The 17,384-nt window shown below is 42.6% G+C and overlaps 1 protein-coding gene across 1 annotated transcript in view; it reads right to left on the bottom strand.

Annotated features, from left to right (window-relative positions):
* Positions 1-10,366: 10,366 nt before the first annotated feature.
* Positions 10,367-17,384, bottom strand: part of hyal2a (hyaluronidase 2a) — an 18,046-nt gene continuing 11,028 nt past the window's right edge. Inside the window, exons 3-4 of the mRNA XM_048606286.1 lie at positions 15,030-15,119; positions 10,367-14,495 (exon numbers count right to left, since the gene is read on the bottom strand). Of these exons, the coding sequence (XP_048462243.1) occupies positions 14,109-14,495; positions 15,030-15,119 (477 nt within the window). The 3' untranslated portion in view covers positions 10,367-14,108. The remainder of the gene's footprint in view (positions 14,496-15,029; positions 15,120-17,384) is intronic.

Here is a 17,384-nt window from a genome sequence, read left to right as displayed (position 1 = left end):
GTTAAACCACAACCAGTCATCTGTCTCCCCCTCATGAAAGAGCAACCGTATGGTCTGGTAAGACTACTGCAACTTCACCTTTGCCTTTATGAGAACTTGCCAAATGCTTTTATGAAACCCACAGTGCTCAATAAACAGAGTTTTCTTTAGCCTCGCTCTTCTTTCTAAACTTAAATGCTTTCCCAAACTGAAGAGAATTATCTGTCTAGGAAAGCTGACGTTTCGGGCCTAGACCCTTTTTCAGAAATCATTTCTGAAGAAGGGTCTAGGCCCAAAACGTCAGCCTTCCTGCTCCTCTGATGCTGCTTGGCCTGCTGTGTTCATCCAGCTCTACACCTTGTTATCTCAGATTCTCCAGCATCTGCAGTTCCTACTATCTCAGCATTATCTGTCTACTTTAGGCAGCACTATTGACTTGCCCTGATCAATATTTTTTGAAAGTTTAGTCATTTTAAACCATATTTTAAGAGGTGCCTGCATTACCTTAATATTCATCTTGAAATGCATTGTTTGTGAAAATGCCCTAAAGTTGAATAAATCACACCAGAAGAGCAACAGCCTGTCTGATTAAAATATTTTTAAAAAACTCCTAACGTAATCTGAAACATTCATATTGGTTTTCCTGAGACTTGTTGAACCATGGGCTTTGCTGCTGCGTTTTATGGCTGCTGCCTTAGCTGTTGGCCTTTGTGACTTTACTGTTTTGTTACCTTTCTTGAGCTATTAAAGATTTTCTATAGAGACATGTTTCTTTAGTGGGAAACGTGTAAAAAGAATTTCTGGTCAATTTCAGTGTTTTATACCAAGATCTCATTCTACATGTAAAGAAAAAATAAACTAGCTGTTTTGTTTCACCAGTGGAATTTTAATTATTAGACTTGACTGATTACAGAGGAGTTTTTGTGTTTTACTTAGACTGAAAAACAAATTCATACATAAACTGTTACTGATCCAAAGTAGTGCAGTTTTGGAGCACAGATATAGGCCATTCTGGCCCTAAAGCCTGTTTCCTTTGTTCATGTATGTCATTTCTGATCTGAAACACATCAATTCAGACAGCCTCTGGAGGGGCACTCTTCAGTGGAATAGTCCCAATGGAAGGCCTACACTGAATCGTTTCAGACTCTGGGTTGTGCATTTTGAATATTGCTTTTTATCTTGTATTTACTGTTTTTTATTTTAAGCGGGGCATGCCTCCCATAAAAGAGTATATCATGCTGTGATAAACCTATGAACTGCAGCCCTGAGAAGATGACATTTTTTTTAAAAATGAACGTTTTTTTTTTGTAATATCAATCTGTGCACTTGTGTAATTTCATAATTTTGTGGCTGCTGCAGAGTTTTAGCATGTGTCCACACCATGTAAAGGGAAGAACTTTGAAACATTATGATGTGAGGCAAGTGTTTTAGTAAGGGTCATGCATCACTATGCTATGAATGTTGCTATTGAGAAATATTGCCCTCTGTTTTAGGAAGGTACAACACTCTTGTATGTGTTTTGTATTTAAATGATTCGTGCACAGTGGTGTGCCCTGTATGGATCAAGGGGGTAAATCATTTAAAAAAGAAATGCACCATCAATGGAATACTGCCTCTGCTGCATTGCTTGCACAACCCATCCTGATGATTCAAGTAAGCAGGAATGGGTGTCAGATTCTGAATGTTGTATCCATCACTTTGCTGTATTTATTGGGGTGCGAAATCACAGTCAGCCTTTCCCAAAGAAGTGAAAAATGATTGCTGTTTAGAAATGCAAATTGTGTGGCCTGAGTAATTATCACTTAATATAAAGTGATCTAAATTGGTGTGGTCAATATAATTTCTGACCCACAATTGATATATTTTTCAAATGTTGTTTACTGTGTTTAATACCTTTTGGAAAAGAGTAGTTCTGGTTTGGTGATCAGCTGACTTCTGTCAGGGAATTTAAATTCTATTTGCACCAAAACAATCTTATTTTGCATGTTGACTTTGATACAGCTCTGTTGTATGTCTGTTGGATTTCAAGTATCCATGTTCATGATGTCCAACAAGTCTTACTGGGACCTGCAGGCCTGAAGAAAGGTTCTTGACTTTCCGCTTGAAGTATCCATCTCTTAGCCAAGAAATGATTACTATCACAACAATGACTTCATTTTCTTCTGGAGCCCCCTCCCCACCTGAACATATCTTTTTTGAGAAGTTGTCTTTGCAGTATTAAGATTAATCAATTAAAAATAAAAATGAAATTCTAAACATACTGTGTTCTTATTTCAGAGGCTTTGTGTTATTGAGAGGAAAATTGGCTTTTGAATCTCAAGTCATGACTGTTGTTTCAAATAAAAAGCTGATACAACGACAGAATGTTGGGGAAATTCAGCTAATCTGGCAGCATCTGTGCAGAGCGAAACAAAAAAAAGACATTACAAGTCCAGTGAATCTTCATCAGAACAAGCTGCTGTGAAGAAGAGTCATATTGGGCTTGAAATGTTGACCCTGTTTCTGTCTCCGTCTCCCCACATGTTGCTAGACCTGCTGAGTTTCTCCATCATTCTGTGTTTGTTTCAGATTTCCAGCATCTGCAGTATTTTGTCTTTAAATAAAAGCTGTCACTCATTTTAAAATCATTTCTTCTTTGCAAATAGGTAATGATAATTGTTATATAAAGTTTGGATCTTTCTGGAAAATAATAGCATGTCAATGATACATTAATGTGTGAATGTGCTAATTTTGTACAATTGGGATCTTGTCTCTGACATGCCATTTTAGGAATTTGCACATTAATACTCAGGAAATTATGACTGCTGATTATGCCCAGTTCAGGATGAAATTGTTGATTAAGGAGGCAGAAAGTTTCTGATCCAAAGGCAAACCAATTCAGGTTGCTCAATTTTATATGAATGAAATTTTAAAAAGATGTCAATGGTTTTTACTTTAAACAATTTTGTCCTTTTACCTTAATTTAATTTTCTCTTTACTTCCCTTATGTACTTGCTTTGTTTCTAATTCACCCTTGTTTGGAGGGTTGGTGCAGACTCAATGGACTGAATGGCCACTTTCTGCACTGTGGGGATTCTATGATGATTCTCTATTTCTCCTGATTATTTTTCAATCCTTAAATATCACTGGGTACGAAGTCAGAATGTTGATTCTGCTGTTCCCAGTTCCCAAAGGCTCTGTTGATGTTGCAAAACCAATACTGTAAATTCATTATTTTCTGGCAAATTATTGCTGTGAAGCTATAGAGTGCAAGGAACAATGAATAATCATACATTGAGATACCCCAGTCCATGAAGAGTGGACCATTATGTAGTCTGATTGCAGACCAATGCTTAGTAGTTAGAAGTTAAAGGAGGGGGAAGTATTTTCTGTCAGTCATTCAGCTGTTGTTGCAAGTCCATATGTACATCTGAACCAAGTCTACCTTTTCCATTACTCCATCAAATAGCTCAATCATTTTGACAAGTAGTTGACACTTCATTAATCCCTGGTTTTGCTTCTTTATTTCTTCTGGGGATGAGATGATTGCTTGCAAGGCCAGCATATATTACACATCCCCCTTTTTATACATGTCCTTGAAATGAGTAGAGTCAGACTTACATGGAATTGGAAATATTATTAAAGGTAACTGGCATATGCAATTGGCTGATGGACACACACCAGAGGGGAAAACATGTTTTTCTGAATGGTGAGAAATGTGCTGTGGGGTTCCCTGGAAACCATTATTGGGATGTTTGCTCAGATAAATGTCCTGGATTTGGGTATGGGGAGTAGAATTTTGAAGTCTGAAGGAGATCTCAGGAAGATATAGATTTGAGAAATAATTCGTAAATACTTATATTCTAAGGGTATAATCCCTCAGATGGAAAGGTAAAACAAGGTATAGGTACATCAAGCAATGTGGTTGAAGTTTAACTGCCCTCTGGGCAATAAAACCGAAAGAACTGCGGATGCTGTAAATCAGAAACTAAAACAAAGTTGCTGGTAGCATGTGTGAAGGAAAAAAAACAGAGTTGACATTTTGGGTCTGGTGACCCTTCTTCAGAATTGCTTCTGGGCAATAAATGATGCCTGGCCAGTGATACCTTCATCTTGTGAACGAATAGTAAAACAAATCGCTAAAATGGGAAAGGTAGGACAACTAAATCCAGAGTTCACAGGGTGATAAAGGAGAAAGCATGTGAGTTGTGTCAGGTAGAAAATAAAATTGAGAATCAAAATGAATTCTGAAGGTTGAGAGAGTTGGTGAAAAATCAAATGAGAGAAGCAAAAAATTATGAGAAAATACAGGCAGCCTCATTAAAGGGGTATCCCAAAGGCTTCTATAGGGAATGAATAGTAAATGGAGGAGTAGGGCTGATTAGGGAGCACAAAGGCAAAAGCCAGGGGAATAGTTAAGATGAGAAATGAATACTTTGCACCTATCTTTATCAAGGAAAGAAAATCTACCTAGACCATGATGACAGAGGAAGAAACTGTTTTACAAGAAGAGTTCAACATTAATAAGGAAGATGTGTTGGATAGACTGTTGGTCCTTAGAGTTGACAAGGCACTGGGACAGGTGAGATACATACAAGGATTTTGAAAGAAATGAGAGTGGAGAATATGGAAAATTGCCAAGGTATGTCCTGTACACACAGACTACGGCAAATCCAACCTGACCAAGTACCATTCAATTAGTCGACACTCGAGCATTAGTAAAACAATTGAAGGTGTCACCAACAGTGCCACCAAGCAGCACCTGCTCAGCTATAACCTTTTCAATGATGCCCAGTTTGGTTTCTGCCAGGGCCACTCAGCTCCTGACCTCCTTACAGCCTTGGTTGAAACATAATCTAGACATTAGGTGAGAGTGACTGCACTTGACAGATTGCATTTGAGTGTGGCATCCAGGCACCCCAGCAAAACTGAAGTCAATGGGAATCAGGAGGCAAACTCTCCACTTTTTTTTTTTAATATTTTCCCATGGGATGTGGGTGTTCCTGGCTGGCCAGTATTTATAGCCTATCCCTAATTGGCCTTGAGAAGGTGAGCTGCCTTCTTGAACTGCTGCATTCCACCTGCTGTAAGTAGACTCTCAATGCCTTCAGGGAGGAAATCTCAGGATTTTAATCCAGCAACAGTGAAGGAACTGTAATATATCTCCAACCCGGGATGGTGAATAGCTTGGGGTGGGGGTGAACTTGCAGGTGGTGGAGTTCCCATGTATCTGATGGCTTAGCTTTTGGATAGAAGTGGTTGTGTGTTTGGAAGGTGCTGTCTAAAAATCATTGGTGTATTTCTACAGTGCATCTTGTAGATTGCATACACTGCTGCTACTGAGTCAGTGATGAATAGTGGATGCTTGTGAATGTGATGCCAATCAAGTGAACTGCTTTGCCTTGGATGGTATCAAGCTTCTTGAGTGTTGATGGAGCCGCACCCATCCAGACAAGTGGAGAGTATTCCATCACACACTTGACTCATGCCTTCTCGGTGATGGACAGGCTTTGGGGAGCCAGGAGGTGACTCACCTCAGTATTCTTAGCCTCTGACTTGCTCTTGCAACAACTGTGTGTCTGTGATGAGTCCAGTTGAGTTTCTGGCCAATGGTAACCCCCAGGATGTTGATAGTGTGGGATTCAGTGTTGGTAATGCCACTGAGTGTCAAGGATCTTGAGTGCCACTAGGGATGGGAAATAAATGCTGGTCAGCCAGCAATGCCCATATCCCATGAATGAGTAAAAAAAAAGACTGCACCTTTCCTGGAGTATTGTGAACAATTTTGGCACTGCACTTTAGGAAGGGTGTCAAAGCCTTGGAGATGGTAGAGGGAGGTTTACTGGATAATGTCAAAAAGGATTGTGGAGGCTGGAGAAGTCTGGTTTCTTCTCTTTAGAACAGTTGTCCTAATGCTAACCCCTGTGGAACATTGTTGTATATTGACCCTTGGGTCTGAAAAATATCCATACAACATTAGTCACTTTTTACCTATTAGCCAATTTCCTGTCCACGATGCCACTGCCCATTTAATGTCTTGAGATTGTGTTGACTTAACATTGGAGAAAGATATTACCAACATTGCCAGGTTGTTTTTCGATCACCAATGGGGCAACAGGAACATTCTTTGAGTCAGAGGTTAAGGGTTGCCACTTCAGCATTTAGTACAAAATCTTCATGAGCATTCTCAATACTATTAAGAGTGCTACACTGTCAGAAATGCTGTATTCCGAATGAAATATCAATTCAAGCACCAACTGATCTCAGGTAAACAAAAAAAACCCAGCAATAATAAAGAACAATGAACTTCAGATGCTGGAGAGCTAAAGGGTCACTGGACTTAGAGAGTCATAGAGATGTAGAGCAGAGAAACAGACCCTTCAGTCCAACTCATCCCTGCTGACCAGATATCCTAAATTAATCTAGTCCCATTTGCCAGTATTTGGCCCATATCCCTGTAAACCCTTCCTATTCATATACTTATCCAGGTGCCTTTTAAATGTTGTAATTGTACCAGGTTCCACCACTTCCTCTGGCAGTTCATCCCAAACACGCACCACCCTCTGTGTGAAAAAGTTGCTCCTTAGATCCCTTTTAAGTCTTTCTCCTCCCACCTTAAACCTATTACCTCTAGTTTTGGACTTACCCACCCCGGGGATAAAACCTTGTCTATTTACCCTATCCATGTCCCTCATGATTTTATAAACGTCTATAAAGTCACCCCTCAGCCTCTGACGCTCCAGGGAAAATAATCCCAGCCTATTCGGTCTTTCCCTTTGCTCAAACCCTCCAATCCTGGCAACATCCTTGTAAATCTTTTCTGAGCCATTTCAAAGTTTCACAACATCTTTCCTATAGTAGTGAGACCAGAATTGTATGCAGTATTCCAAATGTGATCTAACCAATGTCCTGTACGGTCACAACTCCTATACGCACTGACCAATAAAGGCAAGCATACCAAAGGCCACATTCACGTTCCTGTGTACCCATGACTCCCCTTTTAAGGAACTATGAACCTGCACTCCAAGGTCTCTTTATTCAACAACACTCCCCAGGACCTCACCATTAAGTGTATAAGTCCTGCTCTGATTTGCTTTTCCAAAATGTAGCAACCTACATTTATCTAAATTAAACTCCATCTGCCACTTCTCGACCCATTGGCCCATCTGATCAAGATCCCATTGTAATCTGAGGTCACCCTCTTCACTGTCCACCACACCTCCAATTTTGGTGTCATCTGCAAACTTACTAAGCATACCTTCCATGTTCACCTCCAAATCATTTATAAAAATGACAAAAAGCAATGGATCCAACACCATTCCTTGTGGCACACTGCTGGTCAAAGGCCTCCAGTCTGAAAAGCAACTCTCCACCACCCTCTGTCTTCTTTCTTTGAGCCAGTTCTGTATCCAAATATCTAGTTCTCCCTGTATTCCATGTGATCTAACTTTGCTAAACAGTTTACCATGAAGAACCTTGTCAAATGCCTTACTGAAGTCCATATAGATCACATCCATAGCTCTGCTGTCATCAATCCTCTTTGAGATTTTTTGAAGAAGTGACAATCAAGTTGGTGAGACTTGATTTCCCACCCACAAAGCCATGTTGATTATCCCTAATCAGACCTTGCCTTTCTAAATACATGTAAATCCTATCCCTCAGAAATGCCTCCAACACCACTGATGTCAGGCTCACCAGTCTATAGTTCCCGGCTCTCCCTTCTCAACTTCTTAAATAGTGGTACCACGTTAGCCAACCTCCAGCCTTCCAGCACCTCACCTATGGCAATCAATGATACAAATATCTCAGCAAGGGCCCAGCAATCTTTTTCCCTTGCTTCCCACAAAGTTCTAGGGTAGATCTGATCAGGTCCCTGGATTTCTCCACTTTAATGGATTTTAAGATGCCCAGCACCACCACCTCTGTAATCCAGACATTTTTCAAGATGTCACTGTTTATTTCCCCACATTCTCTACCTTCCATATCCTTCTCCACAATAAACACTGATGCAAAATACTCATTTAGTATCTTCCCTCATCTCCTGCGGTTCCACACATTGCTGGCCTTGCTGATCTTTAAGGGGCCATATTTTCTCCCTAATTACTCTTTTGTCCTTAAGGTATTTGTAGAATCCCTTTGGATTCTCCTTAACCATATTTGCCAAAGATATCTCATGTCCCCTTTTTGCCCTCCTGATTTCCCCCTTAAGTATACTTCTACTGCCTTTTTACTCGTCCGGGGATTCACTCGATCTCTCTGTCTATACCTGACATATGCTTCCTTCTTTCTCTTGACCAAAAACCTCAATTTCTCTCATCATCCAGCAATCCCTACAGCTACCAGCCTTGCCCTTCACCCTAACAGGAACATATTGTTTCTGAACTCTTGTCATTATCATTTTTAAAGGCTTCCCATTTTCTAGCCATCCCTTTACCTGTGAACAAGCGCCCCCAATCAACTTTTGAAAGTTCTTGCGTATTACCATCAAAATTGGCTTTCCTCCGATTTCGAACTTTAACTTTTAGATCCCGTCTATCCTTTTCCATCACTGTTTTAAAACTAACTGATTATTATGGTCACCAGCCCTGCCTTATTTTCCAAGAGTAGGTCAGGTTTTGCACCTTCTCTAGTAAGTACATCTACATACTGAATCAAAGGATTTTCTTGTACACACTTGACAAATTCCTCTCCATCCAAGCCCTTAACACTATGGCAGTCCCGGTCTATGTTTGGAAAGTTAAAATCCCCACCAAAACCATCCTATTATTCTAACTGAAACCTCCTTACAAACTTGTTTCTCAATTTCCCACTGACTGTTGCGGAGTCTATAGTACAATCCCAATAAGGTGATCATCCTTTTTTTATTTATTTCTCAGTTCCACCCAAATAACTTCCCTGGATGTATTCCCAGGAATATCTTCCCTAAGTACTGCCATAATGTTGTTCCTAATCAAAAACTCCACTTTCCCTCCTCTCTTGCTCCCCTTTCTATCCTTCCTAAGCATCTGTACCTTGGAACATTAAGCTGCCAGTCCTGTCCATCCCTGTGCCATGTCTCTGTAATTACTATGATATCCCAGTGCCATGTTCCCAACCATGCCATGTGTACATCTGCCTTACCCGTTAGGCCTCTTGCATTGAAATAAATGCAGTTTAATGTATCAGTCCAGTCTCGTTCTTTGCTTTGTTCCTGCCTGCCCTGACTTTGACTTGCTCCTTTTCCCAACTGCACCAATATCAGACGGACCTCTTCCTTACTATCTCCCTGGGTCCCACCACCACAACCTGCTGCCTCCCCCAGATTATTAGTTTAAGTCCTCCTGAGCAGCTCTAGCAAATCTCCCTGCCAGTATATTTGTCCCCTTCCAATTCAGGTGCAATCATCCTTATACAGGTCACTTCTACCCCAGAAAAGATGTCAATGTTCTAAAAATGTGAATCCTTTCTCTGCACCAGTTCCTCAGCCACACATTTGTCTACATTATCTTCCTATTCCTACCCTCACTAGCTTGTAGCATCAGGAGTAATCCAGATACAACCACCCTCGAGGACCTCCTTTTAAATTCCTGCCTAACTTCCTATATTCTCTCCTCAGAATTTCATCATTTTCTTTTTCCTACGTCGTCAGTTCCAATGTGTACAATGACCTCCTGCTGGTCCCTTTCGCCTTTGAGAATATTCTGCACTCTCTCCGAGATATCCTTGATCCTGGCACCAGGGAGGCAGCACACCATTCTGATGTCTTGCTGTCAGCCGCAGAAACATTTGTCTGTGCCTCTGACTAGACAGTCCCCTATCACAATTGATCGTTTGGAACCTGACATACCCCTCAATACATTATAGCCAGTCTCGATATCAGAAACCTGGCTGTCGAGGCTACATTTCCCTGGGAATCTATCACCGCCTACGTTTTCCAAAACAGCATACTTGTTTGAGATGGGGATAGCCACATGAAACTCCTGCACTCCCTGCCTCCTTCTCCTACCTTTCCTGGAGATCACCCATCTACCTGACTGCATCTTTGGTTTATCTCCCTCCCTGCAACTGCCATCCATCACACCCCCTAGCTCCTGTAAATTCCTCATTGCCTCTAACTGCCACTCCAACCAATCCATGTAATCCAATAGGATTCACAACCAAACATACCTTCTGGAGACATAATCATCAGTAACATGGAAACTCTCCCTAATCTCCCGCATCCACAGGAAGAGCACATCACTCTACTAAAGACCATCTTTGCACCTTAACAATCTAAGACCCAGAAAATAGCCTTATTGCTCTAAAAACACCGGTCCAGACTAACTTTGTACCTATGTTTTATATTTTTTAAGTTTAATCAAGAGACAGACCTCAACAAAAAAAACATATAAACAAAAAAGAACTCATTCTACTCATTATTGTAGATTTACAAAAGAAAAACAGTATGGTTACACTTTAAAACTAGCCACTTAGCTGCTATCCTGCTGTGGGCCTTCTCACACCGGTTTCTTCAAGGTCAGCTATGAATTTCACTGTTTGTTTATTTTTTCTTACATGAACTCCAATGTCCAGAAATACTTGAACTCAAACAGCAGATACAGTCAGCTGTGCAGATTTATTCTGGGTCATACAGCAATGCAGATTTATTTCTCAGTTTGCTTCACTTCTCATGTGGTTACTGCATTTTTCTCTCTTCCTCCTTTTTAAAGTGCTGTTGTTTTTATCTTTTTTCCCCAAAGTTCCAAAACAATGCAACAGCTTATAAAACAATAATTACTGCTCCTAGAATTCAAGGAAAATCAGCTCCACAACTGAAAATACTTCAAAAAAAAAGGAACAGCTCTCACCACTACAAGCTTTTCCTGTCCTCCATATTGGATTACCCAGAATCCTTGAAACGTTACCATTTATTTTCTCTCCATAGATGCTGCCAGACCTGCTGAGTTTCTCCAGCAACTCCTGTGTTTTGTTTGAGAAAAAAAACAGCAAGATGCTATTACTGGATGAGCAAGGAGACTTTGCAAACATGCCCCCGAAACCAACAGCATTTCATAACAAAAAGAACAAAGAACAAAAAAAATTACAGCACAGGAACAGGCCCATCGGTCCTCCAAGCCTGGACCGACATGCTGCCCGTCACAACTAAAACCCTCTACCCTTCCAGGGACCGTATCCCTCTATTCCCATCCTATTCATGTATTTGTCAAGAATTTGCTCATTTTCACATGATGGGAGATAATGTGTGCAAGTTGGCTGTGCATATCTCACATTACAATGGTAACATTCTATAAAGCAGAGGTAATAGTTTCCCACTCCAGTCTTTAACACACAATCTTTTCATGCTTAAAAAAAGAGGATTGACTCAAAAGCACTTTGGTATTTACTGAAGTTCCAGTTTTATAAAAATCAAATCTTTCTTGTTATGTGCGTTGTGAGTAATCTAGACTGAAAGATTCCTGGTCTACCTTGCCCATATAAATACCCAAGCTTGGGATACTGTCATCCTACCTAGATTTTTCATAGATATATATCTATATCCTTACGATGTGGGGAACATTGCAAAGCTGTATGTATTGTCTGAGGACATAAGGAGTCACCCAAGTAATGTGGAACTGGAATAAAATGAAATGCTAAAACACCCAGAACTTTGAGTGTAGGAGTTGGGATGTCATATTGAGGTTGTGCAGAATGTTGGTGAAGCCTCTTCTGGCATATTGTGTGCAGTTTTGGTCATCCTATTATAGGAAGAATATTCTTAATCTGGAGAGGGTTCAGGAAAGATTTACCAGGATGTCACCAGGAATGGAGAGTTTGAGGTATAAAAATAGACTGAAAAGACTCGGGGTGTAGGAAGTTGAGGGGGTGAATTTATTGAGATTTATAAATCATTAGGGGCATTGATAAGGTGAATGACAAGCGTTTTTTCCCTAGGGTGGGGGAGTTCAAAACTAGAGGGCATATTTTTAAGGTGAGGAGAGAAAAATTTAAAAAGGACATGAGGGCCAACTTTTTTGTTTACACAGAGCAGTTTGTGTGTGGAATGCATCTGGTTTAAAACTCCAATTAATTCTGGGCAAACCCCATTTACAGAACCATGTCTGGTTCAAAACACCCCCCAATTAGGAATGGGAGTGGGGTTGTGCTTCTCAGTAAAAACATGGTCAAAATTCCACATCAGCTCCACCTTGTGGTTCGATCTCCAGATCCCTTCATTCCAAATATCCAATTGTGCCTCCATCACTTCAGGAAGTGAACATCCACAGTTCCCTGGGGGAAAAGAACTCCTTAAGAGATTCACAGAGTGGAGAGATTGTAAATGTTCAACTTTGGAAGGATGTTGGCACAGTGGCAATTTCACTGGGCTAGTAATCTAGGAATTGAGGCTAAAGTGCTGGGGACACAGATTCAAATCTAACAGCCACTGTCTGAATTTACATTCAATTAATAAAATCTGGCTACTTGCAGTGATTATGACGACAAGACCAATGTCCATGGTTGTAAAAATTCATTTATTTCATATTGAAACAGAAGTTGCTGGAGCTCCGCAGGTCTGGCAGCATCTGTGAAGAGAAATCAGAGTTAATGTTTCGGGTCCGGTGACCCTCCTTCAGATGCCTTTGCAGAGTGTACCCAGTCTGGCCTACATGTGACTCCAGACCCAAAGGCACAATGTGATCGACTCTTAACTGCCCTCTGGGCAATTAGGAATGGGCAATAAATACTGGCCCATGAACGGTAAAATAGTCACTTATGCTACGGGAGGCCATTCCTCCAGCCGAGTCCATGCCACTCAGACAGAGTAATGTCCTCACTCCTCATATCTCCGCAGGTGTCTGTCCCTCGAATGTCCAATATCCTTTTGAAATCTGTTAGCATCTTGATTTCCAACACCTCCTTGAATAGGATGTTCCTGGTCTTTACCTCATGCTGTGTAAAAAGCTCTCCTCAACCTCGTTTGCTCCCAGGGGTTGTTACTCCTGGTTAGTTAACTAACCTTTTAACCAAACCTCTTCATCCTTGAACCCTTCTGACCTCCCTCACCCCACACCTCAGCCTCACTCCTTCGTCTGATTCAGCACGGCCTCTGTCCCAGCCCACACATTGCCTCCTCTGTTACTACCACCCCACCGTCTGTCACACACTCTCCCTCTGTCATACTTCGCCCCTCTCCATCACTCACTCCCTCCCACCCACCCCCTCACTCTTTTCATGGATAAAGCCCCCCTACATGCTAATACCACTCATTTGCTGAAAGGATCGATGTGTCACGTGACCACTGACAGAAACAATGTGTAGCAGATGTGATGAAATTCCCTGGAATTCCATCAAAATTGATACCTCACTCTGTCACCCCTCCCTCGCCTTCCCACTCCTGCCTCAGTGCTCACCCCTCCCTTACTTCTCCTTTAGCCTGTCACCCCTCACTCAGCCCTGAATCCTCCCTCCACCTGCACCTTACACTCCCTCAGCCCCTCCCCTCAGCCTAACTGTACCCTTCTGACTCAGAGACCGAGCTCCAGGCACAGCAGGAACCAGGGCTGATAGGACGATATTCCCATGGGATCTGCAGCCTCTTTAAACTCACTGCACTAAAACTCGTCTTTTCAAAAAATACACTTTTAAAGCTTTGGTACTGGTCCACAGTGTTTTACTGACAACAAGGTAGTTATTATTAACACTCACACACCTGGTTTCTAGACAACTGTGTCTCAATTAACTAAAAGAAAAATTGTCTTTGGTTTTGTATTTTACCCTCAGTGAGAAGCAGCAACGAATCTGACACATTCAGAAACAAGAACTTTTACAAAACACAGCTCAGTCCAGCCCAGAAATACCACTGCCCTCTCCCCCTCCCACATTGCCCAACACTGCCCTCTTCCCCCCCCCCAACCCCCGACACTGCCCCCTCGCTCCCTCCGCCCCCGACACTTTCCCACACTCCACACCCACCACTGCTGCTTTTCCAATAAATATCAGGAAAAATCCCAGAAATTGTTCACCAGCAAACAAACAAACAATGTCTCTTTATACAATTCAATATCTTAAAAAATAATGCTCCCATTTAGAAAGGTTCAGGAGCTTTAGATCATATGAACGGCAAAAATACTTTGTTAACAAATTCCTGTCTCAGAAACATCAATCCTGGCTTGAAGAGAGGAAGTGTTTCATTATTAAACTGTCACAGAGAGCAGCACTGTTATGATGAGGCTCAGAGTAGAAGGCAGAGGGAGCTGGCTATTGCTGGTCTCAGTGCTGCAGCTTTGACCTGTCCAACCCCGATAACAACGACACTGGAAGTTCTCCTTAAACTGCCTGACATCGTCAGGTCTCAAGGATCCAGTCAGCAGCAGCTTGGGTCCTTCAGTCACATTCTGCTCCAGGATCTGGAAGCTGTTTGCATTGAGGTGAAGGTAAGTATCAGATTGACTGTCCCTCCGTTCACACCGACCCTGGCTCTGGCACAACGCTTGGCTGCAGTACTGTGCTGCCATTGTCACATTCAGTATGTAGCGACCGAAATCCCCTTCCAGGTATCTCCTCAATACCTTACAGCGATTCTATAGAACAAAAGGGGAACAAGAGTCAGACCTCTTCCAGAGCCCAACCATCATCAACTCCAAGGTATATCCTGCTTTGAGGCAAGTCAGAAAATTTGAAATAGAAAACAGGGGAACGGGAGGAGGAGGAGGAGAGGTTGGGGGAGGAAGGGCTGTTTTAGTCTCTGCTCTCCCACAACACTCTCCTCCCCCCAACCAACCCCCCATCCCCACTGTCCCAGGAAACATGATCAGACTCAATGGAGACACTGCCCTGTCCTGCAGGTTTCTGTACAATGATTGCCCCAGGGACAATGAACACCAGGTGGGAAGCTGGCTGCTTTCACTAGCCCTGTGACACCTCCCCCTGGCCAGGGGTCATTCGGCTGCTCTGTCCTTGTTGGGCATCACGAGGGTCCAGTGACCAGTCAGGGCCACCCAGGGGTGCAGGGCAGAGGGGTCACTTGGTGCTATAAAGGAGAAGATGGTCATGAAGCAGAAGTTATAAAGATACTGAGCAGCCCAGCACAGGGACGACGAAGGGTTAATCCTCACCTCACTGTTACTGTAATCTGCATCACCCCAGAAAATGATTCCGGCTGCTCCCAGGGCTGCTGTCTCTCCAATGGTCGTGAGCAGATCCCGCTGTTTAAAAGAGAAACAACAGAACTGAAGGTACCGTACTAATATAGACCCGACTTGGAAATTGTCTCCTTACACACCGACTGTTTCCACAGCCTAACTTTTCATGTCCAAACCTAGAAAATGTTGGCAAACGATTGGACAAGTGCAGGCATTAGCCTGTGCACTCACTGTTGATCCCCAAGAACTGTCTGAAACTCTTTCCACTGAGAGACCTACTGAATAACTGACTCAGACCCAGACTGTGCCAAAAGACAAACACCTGATAGCAGACAGGGAAAAGTGTCTTGTAGTCAGTTGAAAAAGAGTGTGACAACACAATCTATAACTTCATTGGCTGGTAAGAAACCGCTGTTAGGGACTACATGTAAATTGCCATAAATTAGGAAAGGCTATTATTATGCACTAGAGACACGTGAAAGTCAAAACATTACAACAAAATAATCTACGTAAACCAAAGTAGGGAGAGGGAAGGAGAGTAAAGTCAATGTTAGGGTAGTAAGTTTAAGACTAAGACAAGGTAAGGTAGGGGAGCTCAGTCCCAAGTGGTGCATGATTGTAATATGTGGGAAATCTTTATCGCTCCAGGCACACTGAATTGCCACATCTGTGGGAGGTGCCACCAGTTTTATCAGCCTGAGGGCCAGCTTTCGGAGCTTGAGCGTCAGCAGTGCATCCTTGAGGCTGTGTGTTATGTGGAGAGCACATTTTTAGATATGGTCACCCTGTATTTAAAGAAGTGCAGTCAGAAAGGGGAACGGGTGACCATCAGTCAGAAGACGAGAGGCAGGAAAGCTCCAAAGTGCTGTGCGTTCCAGAGCAGTTTCTCTGAATTACAGGCAGGCTGTCTCTGTAGCCACCACCGCTCCAGGCTCTATTGAAGCCACCTTCCTACCAAAAGAGCTCTCTTTAGAATGTAAAAAACTAAAAACAAACTGAGAAAAGAAGAGGAGAAAACAGCAAATAAAAGGTCATGATGTGGAGGTGCCGGTGCTGGACTGGGGTGAACAAGGTCAGAAATTACATGACAGTAGGTTATAGTCCAACAGGTTTATTTGAAAACACAAGCTTTCATGGCACTGCTCATTCGTCAGGTGAAGTCTTGTGGTGGTACTGGTTTCAACCGTGAAAACAGGGGAGGTTTGGTTACTGCTGGTGGTGATGCCAAGTTTCTCCAGTTTCCTGTTCTTGGTGTGTATGTAGGTGGCATAGTTCTGTTGCCTTGTCTGCTTGGCACTGCCTCGTAGCTGGTCCACTGTATCCTGAGCACAAGCTGAGAATATGGACTCTATCTCAATTTCAAGGTTATGGCATCTGCTGTAGCACTGGTGTATGAGATGATTGAGGAAGGTGAGACAGGTGCGAGGGCAGAGTCCCTCAGCATAGTCTGTGCTGTAGGTCGACTTGAGTGGGTTTGTAATCTGTAACCCTTTCAGGATCTTCTCTGCTTTCTGGCATCTCTGCAGAAGCTTGATGTCTGTGTCATTATGTGTGATCTTCTTGGAGATCCTCTCCACTTTGAGCTGACAGTTTGTTTTGTCGATGGTAGCAACGACATGGAGGTGCCAGTGTTGGTCTGAGGTGGAGAAGGTCAGAAATCACACGACACCAGATTATAGTCCAACAGGTTTATTTTAAATCACAAGCTTTTGGAGCACTGCTCCTTTGTCAGGTGAAGTGGAGGGGAGCAGCGCTCCAAAAGGTTGTGATTTCAAATAAGCCTGTTGGACTGTGGCCTGGTGTCGTGTGACTTCCGAACAAATCAAAGGAAAAGAGATAGCAGAAGAAGAGGGCAAGCCCTGGCACAGGAACCCAGATGCTGCCACTGCTGCCATCTTGAAAAAGAATGTTCAAAAGTGTTCACAGTTTCTCAGAAAATCAAAAACAGAAGTTACTGGAAAAGCTCAGCAGGTCTGGCAGCATCTGTGAAGAAAAATTAAAGCTAACATTTCGGGTCCAGTGACCCTTCGTCAGAACTGATGGTAGCTGGGAAAATGTTGGTTTATATGCAGAAGATAGGATGGGGGAAGGGTGTACAGAGTAAACGATCGGATAAAGGACAGAGCCCGAAGACAGAGAAGAGCAGTTGGACAAAGGAGTAGATAATGATCTGGCTGGGAGGGTTAATAGTTGTTAATGGGGACTGTTAGTGACTAACAACAGGGGGTGTGTAATGGCAGGCTATGTGGTGACAAGGCCTGGGGGGCTGTGACATGGGAGAGTTTAGGCTATAAAATTATTGAACTCGATATTGAGTCCAGAGGGCTG

The sequence above is a fragment of the Rhincodon typus genome, chromosome 16, assembly GCF_021869965.1.
Source record: "Rhincodon typus isolate 14 chromosome 16, sRhiTyp1.1, whole genome shotgun sequence".
Lineage (NCBI taxonomy): Eukaryota > Metazoa > Chordata > Chondrichthyes > Orectolobiformes > Rhincodontidae > Rhincodon > Rhincodon typus.
Note: the sequence above shows the minus strand (reverse complement) of the source record. Positions and strands in the feature narration are given on the sequence as shown.